Below are 13,325 nucleotides of genomic sequence, written 5' to 3'. Positions count from 1 at the left end.
CAGGTATATAGGAATTAAGAATCACCGAAGCAAAAACAACTAGGAAGGGACAGAGCCAGAATGCATGTGTAGGTCTGTCTATCTCAAAAACTCGAGACCCTAATTACCACACTTTGCAGCTTATCAACTTTGACACAAAACATAGTTGCAAACTGGGAACATCATTCTCAGCAGGCAGTTTATCTTACACTTTATAAACATTCTCTGCCCTAAAAAAAAGTTTAGTTGGGATGGCTTCCTGAAAATGCAGCTGTAGGAACCAACATGGTAATACTTAAGCCAGGTTATTCCAGTGTCAAAAAATTTAAGAGCATCTTAAAACTTGTGGAAGTAAAGATATTTCAGAAAAGAATTTGTTTCTTAAAACAAGAGAATGTGCTTCAATATTTATGCTTCAGAATATAGCACAGTATCTATTCAAAATGTGAGGCTGCTTCAGAATAGCCTTAAATCCAATTTAAGAGTTATTTCTAACAGGAAAGAGAGATTGTTAGTTTGGAAAAAAAAATAGGGTGACTTCAGAGAAGTTTGCATTTGACTTGTGATTAGGCACGCTTTTTTCCTTTTGTGAATGTTGCACATATTCTTGGAGAATTTACCTCATCAGTTATGAAAGGGGCATCATATCTCTGGAGAGTGGTGGTGGCGAGGTGGCTGATAGACCCCTCTCCTGTCTCCGCGTACTTCAGAAGGAGTGGGATGCCTTCCGGAAGCCGGGCATTCTTCAGAGCCAGCAGGTACATCGTTATGTCCTCCTTTTTTTCTGCTTTTTCAAGTCCTCCCAAGATTAACTTCTTGGCTTCTACCACTCCCTAAAAAATCACATTCTACATCAGACATATGCATAACCATATACTAAACAAAGCTTGGGTAAGATCACCTTCACTCTTGTGTCCAAGATAACAGCCTAAAGTTTTAGAAAGTTTTACACTGGTTGCCTGACTGAGGCACACAATGAAAATGAACAAGTAAAGCTTGATAAAGGTGTTGTTGTTGTTTTTTTAAAAAGTACATACATTAACATATTAAGAAGCAATGAGTGTAATTAATAATGGGCACACTTACTTTTAAACACATTCTGAATGTATAAAGTTATTTTTAAAATTCCCTTGTGATTGATTATTCCTAAAACTGCCCATTCATTGAAATTCTAAAATAATGGTTAGATGGTGCCTAAATGGTGGCACACACCTTTTCCTTAGTAACAACTTCGGTGAAAGCACTTAGCACTCAACTGTAAGGTCTTGTTCTAAATGTTTAAAAAGTGCTTGTTTCCACTTGATTCCAAATTTGATTAATGCTGACATACTGTTCAGAAAACATTCCTTGAATGCCTTTTATGTAGCATGTACTTTGCTAGGTACTTTTCAAACATATTCTTTAATCAAAAAAGGCCTTTTAGGTTTCTGGTCTAGAAACTATGAACTAGCAAGTTAATAGTTTAATGGAAAAGCAAATTAGAAATAGGGACATCTAGGCTCTTATTTTACCTTTGCTGCTACGTACGTTTTAGGGGCTTCAGTATCATCTGTAAAATAAAGGTTCCTAAGATCTAATTTATCTATAGGATTTATAAACTCTGAAATCAGGCTGCAGGTACACACACACGTGCACACACACGCACACACACACACGCACACACACACACACACACACACACCATGGGAGAGAGGGGGGGGTAGGGAAGATATAAAAGGCCCCCAAAGAGAACGAAGATGCTAAACTTCAAATGTAATTAAAGAAATACCATTTCTCAACTACCAGATTGATCTTTAAAAATACAAAAGTTTGATAACATACGTTGTTATTGAGCCTACAGGGAAATAGGCATTCAGGTGGAAGCATAAAATGCTACAATTCCCATGGAAGATAATTTGGCAAAAGCTAACAAATCTGCATTTTGATCCAATACCCTGGCCCTGAAGCTATATCTCCAAAATTAAGAGAAAGTGTGCCTAAGATTATTCGTTTAAGCATTATTTGTAATAGTAAAAATAGTGGAAACTACCTAATGACCATACATGGGAGAACAAACTGTGGTGCCTCAGTTTAACACACAATAGAGTACTAGGCAGTTGTAAAAGGAAGAAGGAAGATCTCTGTGAACCAGTATGGGGTGATTTCCAAGGTATGTTGTTAAGTGGAAAAAAGAAGATACAAGAGAGTGTATATAGAAGGCTATATTTTGTTCAAGAAAAAAGAAATAAAATGTGTGTGTACATCTGCTTACCGTTGCAAAAAGAAACAGAAAGGAGAACCTAAAACTAATGATACCGCTTACATAGAAAAGGTAGGTGAGAATGGGTGGAAGGGTAGGAAAGGGAATGAGACCTCTTTGAGAATACTTTTAAAATAAAGTCTTGACTTTTGAATCATGTTACTATTTCATATGTTCAAGAAATAAAATGAAGTCAACAAGGATGAAAGGTGGCTAAAATTGATTTCAAACAGAAACAAATGAACATGAATGTATATCAGAGTAATAACATAACGAAACAGAAGAGAATGAAAAAGAATTAATCCAAACAATGTTTGAACATAGTCCTCTGACTGTAAACCTTTAGTGAAATATATTCGAAGGTCAAAAAGACTGTGATGAAGTCTTGAACTTTATTTAAGTCAGTTTGGTTTTTGTAATGACATTGGTGTAACAATTCCAAGATTATTTTGTACATGTTTTAGGATTGAGCAAATGAATCATGATATTAATGTTCTTGAGAACCAGCGTTCTCACTGTGGGAGAAGGAAGGTATAATTACGGAATGACGGAAGGAGAGAAAGAACCCTGTAGAATTAGAGGTAGCAGTATGAACTCGCAATTTAATAAATGTAAGTATATGTATTTTGTCCATTATAAGAGCCTAGATGCAATGGCACTCAAGTAATAAGAAGTAAGAGTCTTTAGGGGTAAAATGTCAGATGCATGCAACTTACTCTCAAAGGGTTCAACCAGAATAATATAAAATGAAATAAAACAGAATGAGATAATGCAAATATGACAATACGTTAACAATTGGCAAATCTAGATGAAGCAGGTATACAAATATTAATGGAATTGTGCTATGCTTACAACTTTTCCATAGGTTTGAATTTTTTCAAATATAAATTTGGTGAAAAAAGAAATTAGGATGCAGGGAGATCAAAATGTAAGCAAAAACAAATAGAAAAAAGAAATAGAGGTTTAGTACTCATTGTGACCTGTCTAGCTGCCATTTAGACTGTCATAGGGCAGTAGCTTTCATGCCAGTAAATGCTGAAAAGCTATAGCACTCGATAGCTTCACAGGTACCTTTTGGACAGTAAGGTATTGTGGACTGTGTGCCCAGCAGATGCCTTAAATTTGTATGTAGAATACATCGTTTTCTTTCTATCCAGATGTCTTTGATATGGGCAAAAGGTAGATGCGTATTCCACAGCAGAAAGTTGAAAAGAAAATTTGAACATTTGCTATGGTCCATTTGGTAGCCAAGTCTCATTATCTTCAAAGATGCATTTTTTTAAAAGTTGCTCAAAAACATTAACAAAACTGAATGACAGTGATAGTGGATAGTTTACAGCTTTACCCATAAGGTAACTTCAAAGATGCGATAACTAAGCTGTCCCATTATCAGAAGAACTTTAAATGTAATCCTTTGGGTTTCATCTTCAAGAAATTCATGGAGAAGACTCTGACAAGTACAGGTTTCTGGTAACTGACTGTACTGCTGAACTGAATTTTCAGAACTCTAATGAAAAACTGATGAACTCATAAAAGTGCTAACAAAAGATCAAGATAAAAAAAAATTAATTACATGGGACTGAGTGAACTGATGAGGATGAGTATAATTTTTGTGACTTTCTGTTTGAATTAAAAGAAAAAAATCCCACAAGGACTCAGAGGCAAAGAATATACAAATCAATTTTCACCGCAAAGTAAAGGAGCTGTTACAGTGGAGGATTACTGGACTGAATGTCAATATTATGACATAGTATGAGTGTGTTTCATGTTTGGTAATTGCAATCATTGTTGCTTTTGTTGTGGTCATCCATGTACAATGCTTGGTGTCAGTCTATTTATCTCTTGTTAAAATAAAATACAGTGTGTGTGTGTGAAAAAAAAAATGTAATCCTTTGTTTTGCTTCCTTCTCACTCTATATGCCTCCCTTGGGTAATCCCATTGACTCCTAAGGTTTCAGTCACTCTCTATTCCTGGTCCTAACTCCTTTTCTGGGCTACGGATGAATGTGGCCAGCTGCCTACTGGAAAACTCAGCCTGGTGTCCCAAAGGATTCAAACATAGCCAAAACAAATTAATAGCTCTACCCTCCTCCCACCCCCAAACCAGGTTCTATAATAAATTTTGCTTAAGTGGTTCACATCACCATACATCTAGTATCCTAACCTGGAAGCTTAACAGTCACCTGGATTCTCACCTCTTTCTCATGCCCCACATCCCATCAGTCACTAAATACTATGAATTCTATCTCCTAAAGGGCTCTTGAATCTGTCTCCTTCTCTCACCGTACAGCACCTACGTTAATTCAGACCTTTATTAATTCGTGCCCAGGTTGTTGCAAACATTTCTGATCAGATCGTACTGGCCCTAACGCAGCTGACACCCAGTCTATATACCATTTTGCTTCTTCCTAGGTTAAGAAAATCGGCGTGTGTCATTTACCACCTAAAAACCACATTATTCTCACTTTTCTCTACAGAATGAAGTCGAGACTCCTTAACTTGCCATTAATAGAGATCCAGCCTACCTCTCTTCTCTCTTCCCTTCTTTCCTTCGTCAGCACTCCCACCTGTCTGCCCCACAAACACACATATTTTTGCTCCAGCCCCACAGAATTTCTCACTGTTCTCAAGCGTACCAGGCTCATTTTGAGTTTGGGTTTTTTATACATTATTGTATCTCTCCTAGAATGTCCTTTATTCCACAAAACTATCTCTTCACCTAAAAAGCTCTTCTAGGCTAAGCTATTTGATATTATCATTTTGGTGACAGCTTCGCCAGCACTCCCAAACAGAATAGTTTGGTGCATCTTCTGTAGTATTCGCAAAGCACTCTTTTTTTTTTTTTTTTTTTTTAATTTATTTTTGGCTGTGTTGGGTGTTTGTTGCTGCGTGCGGGCTTTCTCTAGCTGCGGCTAGTGGGGGCTACTCTTCATTGCGGTGCTTCTCATTGCGGTGGCTTCTCTTGTTGCAGAGCACAGGCTCTAGGCACGCGGGCTTCAGTAGCTGTGGCACATGGGCTCAGTAGTTGTGGCTTGCGGGCTCTAGAGCGCAGGCTCAGTAGTTGTGGCGCATGGGCCTAGTTGCTCTGGGGCATGTGGGATCTTCCCAGACCAGGGCTCGAACCCATGTCCCCTGCATTGGCAGGCAGATTCTCAACCACTGCGCCACCAGGGAAGCCCCAGAGCACTCTCTTTATATTTCAATATTATTATTTATCTGTTTGCATTTGATAAACAGACTAGGAGTTCTCTGAGGATGGTAGAATGTTTTATGGATCTTTATATTAATGCATTAGCAACATGCCTAGCACAGACTAAACACACATTAAATACTACTGAATGCATGTTTTTATATGTGAGTTTTGTGTTTAGCCAAGATATTTGATATATGATTGCTGAAGTAAACCAGCCAACTCAAATAATTATGGAAATTGAAAAATGTAAGAAGCCATAGTCCTTTGATGTCATAAAAACCATACAACTTTGATTTCTGCCCCAATGGTGGGCAGCACGGTAAATGTTAAATAGATTGGTCCAGAACTATAGATACGGTAAATGAGATTGGATTTGCACTTACTTTGAGTTTGCAGCCTTCATTCTGACACAGCTTCCTGACAAGGGCCCCAATGATGATCATAACGGATTCTCTGATGTCATTGCTCCCAAAGGAACCTCTGAACTTACTCTATTAGCCAAACAAGGATAAAATAGGTTACCAAAACATTTAAACATTTCCAAGGGATATTTTAAGGAAAGAAACAAAGTAGGCAAAGCCTGAGGAAATTGTTTTTATGTTCCTAGGTTGCAAACTCTGAATTTTGCTTTGGGGACACCTACAAATTCACTATCTAGCTTTGGGTTGAAGAGTCTTAGAGTCCTTCCAGGTATTTTTAACGTGGGTCTGTGAAGTCCTGAGAGGTTTATGGACTGGGCTCATTGGGTCAGTGAATCCAAAAAATGGTCTGTAAAATTTTATGTATGGGTAATGAGGGGCTTCACTGATTTTTCAGATTTTTCAAACAAACCCATTTTCTAAAAAGATTATGAACTATTCCCCTAAATCATAAGTGAATAAGTGCACTTTTTGTTTTTAAACCTTGGATCCAAGAGAACTCTAGCTTTTGCTTCCAACATAATTTTTAATATCAGAAGAATTATAGCTTATATATATATAACATGTATAAGATTATACATTATACAATGTACTGTACGTCAAATACCATGAAGATTTTTGAAGTCAAAATAAGTCTTTTAAAATCAAATTTTGAAGCATAATCAAGGCTTCTCCCCTCTGAATTTTGTCCTATGTTACATTATATGATAGGTGAACACAATCTTTAAATTTCCATAAAGTATAGTTCAAGTTATTTAGAGGAATTACAAAGAAGACACTATGTGAAATAATCTACTGTACAGTTAATGATTAACAGAAAGAAAATAGTCCAAAGGAATTTGAATATGAATAATCAGAAGGCTCTAGTTTCAGCCTGTATTCTGATGCTAGCAAATTTAATTACTGCCTAGGTTCCTAAGAGCAGCCCAGAGCCTTTATTTGTGCAGTTTCCATTTGACTTACAATGAGGGCTCTCAGGAGTTCTTCATCAGGATGGGAGGCAAATCCACAGGCATAGAGAAACCTCTCCTGGAGGATAATGCTACTGTCACTTTTGAAATCCAAAAAGTCCAGAATGGCATCTAATGAGTCTGGGGTCTGAGCGGAGGTGACAGCATCCACCAGCTGGGGTCTACGGAAAAGGCATAGTCATGGATATCAAGGTTTAGGGTGCTTAAGAAATTATTTTGAATCGCTACCATTCATAGACCCCATTGGTTTACATTTCCTAAAGAAGTGAAAAATTTTTTATTTAAACAAAAGAAAAATGAATGACTTTCTCCAAAGACCCTTCCCCATTCTATTTGAAATCTCTCCCTTAACTCCCTTCTTTCTCCTCAACGTATACTCAGAATATACAAATTAATTTTACTGTATTAGCCTAAGCCAAATATAATTTGGAGATTTATAAATAAAATCATATAAATAATATTGTAAATTAGGTTCAAACTCTTTTCTATATGGGTCATATATAAAAGCTATGGTCCCCCAAATCAATTCTTTCTCTAATTAGCTTTGCAAATATACACATTTCTCAAATGCATAACTTAACTAGGGCAGTATCATTTAATGGAAAGATGGGACATTCTTTTAACTTTCATTTATATCCAAGAGAGAAGTTTTTGCTCATTTTTTAAAAAATAAAAAGCACCATGGTATAGTTCAAGTTCAACCACAATGATTAGTTGTGAGCAGAGCGAAACTCCTGCAGGAAAGTGCTAGTTACATATTCTACTCATCAAGAATCTTTGGTTGGCTGAGTCTTGGGATGGTAAAATTTCTGAAACTAGTTGCCATACTAATGAACATATTAGGTATGTATTGATATATATTTTATTCCACATTCACATAACATACCATACATGTATTTAATATGTTATACTTTTTTAAAAAGATATTCTTGCACTATATCATTTTGATCCTAACAAAAACCCTAGTGAATGAAGCAAACTGAGAGAGAGATAACACTTATTAAGTGTCTATTACTGCACTAGAAATTTTAGGTGTGCAACCTCTTTTTGCTTTAACTTCTTTATCCGTAACATGGGGCTAAAAACAGTAGTTATTTTAGGATTGCTGGGAGGATTAAATTACATGATCTATGTAAAACACTTAGAATAGTGCTTGGCACATTGTAAATGTTCAATAAATATATGCTGGTATTAATACCATCACCTCACTGAACATCTCTATCAGTTTAATACTAATATTCTCCCTTATATATAAAGAAACAGAGATATCAAGTCATTTGTTCAAGGTCCCATAGCTGGTAAAAATATAGCTAGGATTGGAACTCAGGTTTTTCTGACTGAAGCACACGGTCTTTAATTACAGTGTTTCCTAAAGTGTTTTTCATGCAATACTAGTCCTACCAAATGCTTTAAGAAAAGGGATTTTCAAAGTCGTGTAAGTTTGGAATATGTTTAAGGAAACTTATACATAATATTATCAGATTAAAGATGCTGGATATTTCTGTAGCAGAGAACTGTTTAACTTGGTTTCTCCCAGTGTTCTTCAAACTCAGTTGCTCACAGAAGCCTTTCCTCTTGGCATACTTGTTAATATTCTATAAGTTATAAGATACACATAACAAAAACTTCAGGAAATGTTACATTCCACCACCCTGACTTTCACTATCCTACACTAAATAGAAGGAATTATTCTCTGTATTTTACGGATGTTGAAAGTGAGGCTCAGGGAAGCTAAATGTAAATGACCTACTTAAAGGTTGTATACTATTGGAAGTCAGAATTTAAAACTAGGTCTTCTGATATTAGTGCATCCTAGTATCTTTTCTACTGTACTACGTTACGTGTGTGTTACCTATGATATGGTACAATATTGTGTAAATAACCTGATTTAGAAACTACATCATGCAATCATACAAATTATTGCCACCTTAAAATTTTTAGGATACAAATAGGCTAAGGCTTAGTGTAATCTCTGTTCTAAATAGCTAATTTTTGCACTATTCTTGTCATATTTTTGTTTTTGATAAAAAGATAAGTCACTCTAAAATATATTTTTCCTAAGTTCTATGATTAAAACAGTCTGATAATTTATGATTTTGCATATATTTAACTTCTGGTTTAAATATTTATTTTTGAAGATAGTACCCAACTAACTTGTGGTTTGTCATATGGAATTCATATCAATTTTTTTAATGTCTTCAAGGCGAGTAAATAACAAATACAGTCTAGAATAAACAGACTTCTCAGAAAAAAAACTAAATTCTCTTATTCTTGGGTAATTGAGTCCCTTGAACTCATGACTACTGCTGCTCTGTGTGTGTGTGTGTGTGTGTGTGTGTGTGTACATCTGCGTGTGTAACTTGGCCACTTTCTATTTTTTATTATGTTCATGGCTAGTTTCCACTGTTTGTCAAATGAATTGAGCCATGTTCTATATCATTAGTTAGGATAATTAGTGTCATATGGTTGAATTTGTAGTTATAGACAAATTTTATATTACAAGACCAAAACACTTTTACTTAGAAAGCGTATTTGTATTTACAAAGTAAATTTGGGAATTAAGTCAGCTCTCTTTACTGTGCATGTCAAATAAAGCACTCTCTCATCGAATATTCAAATGATGTACATATTTCTTTTCTCTGGATTCTTTTGGCTGTTTACCTCAGTACTCAATTTTCTTTTTAAAACACGGCTTCAATGGGGATGATCACATAAAAATGAAAGCACATTTTCAACTGAAAAGATCATATTCGTTTTTTGTTTTTATAATCAACTCTGAAATCTTTTCCAGTGTAAATAAATAGCTAGGGAACACAATTTCACAACAGTGAGGCAGCACGGGCACCATGGTGTCACAATGAAGCCCTGCCCCACCATCTATGTACCAATCCAGACTTGATGTAAATTCATGAATACTCAAAAAACAATGTTCACTCTGAGTCACTACTGAAAACTTGTTATTGCACGTCTGGTCAATTAACCACTGCATTACCGCACTGAGGTATAACTGTTCAATGAAAACGCAAAACAACAAAACAATTGATTGGAAGGTGAGGCAGTTGGTTAGAAAGGGATCTTACTTGCTTAATAAACAATAACCCAGTAATGCTTTCCCACAGACAACCCCACACAATGTTCAGGGCACCTACAGTACTTCCTTGTTTTCAGCCTTTAGGATTTGGAGGATCTCTTCTTTCTTTGCAGTCCTGAGGTGCTTGATAAAGGTCAGGAAGCTTCTGACAGCCTCAGCCTTGGAGAGGTTGTCAGGCTGCAGGTGTTTTCTGATGGACTGCCAGTGCTCCGAGAGCTGCAAAACATGGCCACAGGCCCATACCACATTCATAATTCTGAACATCCACATTTACAAAGGATGTTCTTTCTGGAAATAAACTTTCCTTTGTATCTGACAAGCCAAAGAAGCTTTTTGTGTCTTACCTCAATATATCTGATCGCCCCCTGTCCGTACCACACTCCTGTGGCTCTCAGAGGCTAACACAGAGGCCTGCTGACTCTGTGCACAATTCCCCTGTAGGAGGACTGTTTTTGTCTATTAGCACTTAGCTCAAAGGACCTCAGACTTCTGGGCATATGGGTCATTCCATGGTTACAACAAGGGAATTCTATCTGAGGCCAGACTTTGACTACCATAGTGAAATGATGCCAAAATTTCATTAACAACAGGATATTTTGGAGGGGAAAAAAATCAGAACTGCTGAAGAATTGTATCAGGTTTCTTACGTACTGGAACCTTACTGAAAACCAGTTTCTGTAATAATTTGAGCTCCCTATTCTCTTTATTTTACTGCTGTATGAAACGCAAACAATAGTAAATAGTTTGCAAACAATAGTAAAACATATTGCTGGGGTCTGAACTGTTCATTTCATATATCCATGTTAAGTAGAGTATTATTTAGATAAAGGTAATTCTCACATACACCATTGTTATGCTGCTGTGGTTTTAAAAATAGTAAATAGTTCTAATTAATGACATCTTTTGGCTTAGAAATAAGCTAAAAACTTATTTTTCGTAGTTTACCACTTTTCCCCAGTTGTAAAAAAATGTATTAAATCTCATCAGTGACCTCTAACTCTGAATAATGTCCATGCTGCCAGTTTTTAAATTACTCATTCCTTCCAATAAGCAACAGATATATATTTTGCTCTTTTTCCAAGTCCCTTTTGGTTACCTAATCTTAAGAGGATATTCCAAAACAAAATTCCAGTTGTACTTAGCTAAAGATTTACTGGGTCATTTCTGAGGGCAGGGAGCATATCAATGTGAAGTCAGATTTTTTTTTTTTCTTTAAAGGGTTGCACTGGTGACATTATACTGAAGTTGGAAAACAAATTCCTCAAAGACATAAACCTTTCCCACAGTAATGAAGAAATAGTTATGAAAAATCTTAGATGGCTCATAATGTTGGATAACTGTGTGGGGGAGAAACTAACAGCATAAGAAAAGATGATTGGTTTCATTAGTCACCCTTCTAAATAATTTCCATCTCATATGACATTAGAAAATTACACCAGAACATGAGATGATTTATGGAAGAAAAACAAAAGAAAAAACCAAGTGTGAGAACAATTATTTTTTGGTCTCATTTTGTTTTTCCCTTAATTCAATTTTGGTATATTTGAGAAACTAGCAAGGAATTAGTGCCTCACACTTTAAGCAAATTATGGTATTAGTCCTTGATGTGTCTACTTTTCTCAACATTAATAATAGCCAAGGGTAGAGCATCTTCTGGTAGCTACAAACAGAGCCTGAAGCCAAGGGTCTGCTCTCCTGACAAGAGGTGAAGTATTAGGAAATGCTGGAACCCAGTGTCATATCTGTGGCCATACATCACAACTGATTCATACAATAAATGAAATTTCTCTTTGTTGGATTAAAAATGTTACGAGATGATCTACACTTTGCCTTGGGGATGTGCTATCTCACTTCTGGCTGTAACTGTAGGGGAGGTTGGGGCATGGTAAATAAGTGTTCCCAATTTAGGCAAAGAGTTTGGTATCCTTTTTTAGTCCTCACAGCAATTCTCAGAACACTGAGGTCAGTAAAACATTTCACCTGTGGACATATTACTACCAAATGGCAGAACTTTCAGGATTCAGACCCCTGTCTGTGCTCTTGATGCCATGCTTCCCCTTAACTTCATGAGGCCCTTATCCCCACTGCATTCTAAGTGCTGCTTTGAGGAAGCTCTCCTTAAGTCATAACATTTTTTATTTGAAATGAGTGGATGGTAATCACTGGTTAATTATTGTTGTATTATGCATCACCTTAGGTGCATATTATTAGGCTACTGCCAGTATAACTCAGTGGTGGCTGGTAGTTCTTTGTAAACTTTCTTTACAAATTAACTGAAGCTTCCATTGGAGACAAAAGGAAAACAGAACTTTAAGCCATGATTATTCCATGATCTGGCCACACAAGGCAGTTGCTCACACTTACAGAAGGGCATCCTTTGCACTCGCTCTCAAAGACCTGGCCCACAATGGGAATGGCCGTGTATTTCGAATCAACTGCTTTAATGATGGCTGCAACCTGTTTCCCAGGCATCAGTCTTGGGCCTGCTTCCGTTGTCTTCAGCTCTAATTTCTGCCTGCATAACCAAGGAAGAGAAATATCACATTAGCAGCATTCTTTTGAGTGAACAAGCTACTAATTGTCATTCTTTTGGCAAACAAGATACTAATTTATTCAAATTCTGTAAGGCCATGTCTTTCAAACTGTGCTATCTCCGGCAGTAACAGAAACCTCAAGATAATTATGAAATTTTTCTGGAGCAACAATTTTACTCAAAGATTTGAAAATTTAAGTCTGCAATTTAAAAACATTATGACAAGAGACTATAGGAAAGAAAATTTGCCTGGATATGTGATGTCACCTCTTTTGGATTTAGCCCAGCTCTCTGAAAATGATGTCTTCAGTACAACCACGTTTCACTTATTAACTAAGACAATTAGGAAATCTTGTTTTCCAAAACTGGCTTCAATAATATTTTTATCTGATATGCTCTTTCAGAAGCTTGCCTCTCTCCCTTCAAGAGGTGGAATCTACATCCCTCCCCTTGAACATGGGCAGGACTCTGTGACTGCCCCGACTCACAGAGAACAGCAGAAGTTTCAATATGTGGCTTGTAAGGCTAAGTCATAACAGGGAATTCAGCTTTCATCTGGCATGCTAGCAGCACATACCTCGAGAGAACTGAGCTGCCATGTAAGAAGTCTGGTTACCCAAACCTGCTGTGTTGAGAGGCCACATGGAAATAAAGAGAGATGCATAAGGACCCTCAGTAGTGTGAGTCTCCCAGCCCAGACACCAGATGGGTGAGGGAGCAGCCTTTGAAGCAGCTCTGGTCATGCCTAGCAGGACCAAGGCAAGTGCCAGGATTATGAGCGAGAATAATCAAGCGATTGCTGTTTTTTTATACCACTAAGTTTGGAGTGGTGTGTTATAGAGCAATGGAAACCTGATAAACCTAAGTAATTAAAAATATTAATTTTATATGAAAATATAT

The 13,325-nt window shown here is 36.6% G+C and overlaps 1 protein-coding gene across 2 annotated transcripts in view; it reads right to left on the bottom strand.

Annotated features, from left to right (window-relative positions):
- LOC118895527 (microsomal triglyceride transfer protein) overlaps nucleotides 1-13,325 on the bottom strand; it is a 56,767-nt gene that overhangs the window by 17,422 nt on the left and 26,020 nt on the right. For both annotated transcript variants that reach the window (XM_036852726.1, XM_036852724.1), the window contains exons 7-11: nucleotides 12,257-12,407; nucleotides 9,951-10,108; nucleotides 6,794-6,962; nucleotides 5,795-5,902; nucleotides 600-812 (exon numbers count right to left, since the gene is read on the bottom strand). In XM_036852726.1, coding sequence (XP_036708621.1) covers nucleotides 600-812; nucleotides 5,795-5,902; nucleotides 6,794-6,962; nucleotides 9,951-10,108; nucleotides 12,257-12,407 — 799 coding nt within the window. The remainder of the gene's footprint in view (nucleotides 1-599; nucleotides 813-5,794; nucleotides 5,903-6,793; nucleotides 6,963-9,950; nucleotides 10,109-12,256; nucleotides 12,408-13,325) is intronic.

Source organism: Balaenoptera musculus, chromosome 5, assembly GCF_009873245.2.
Source record: "Balaenoptera musculus isolate JJ_BM4_2016_0621 chromosome 5, mBalMus1.pri.v3, whole genome shotgun sequence".
Lineage (NCBI taxonomy): Eukaryota > Metazoa > Chordata > Mammalia > Artiodactyla > Balaenopteridae > Balaenoptera > Balaenoptera musculus.
This window is presented reverse-complemented; position numbering and strand designations above follow the sequence as displayed.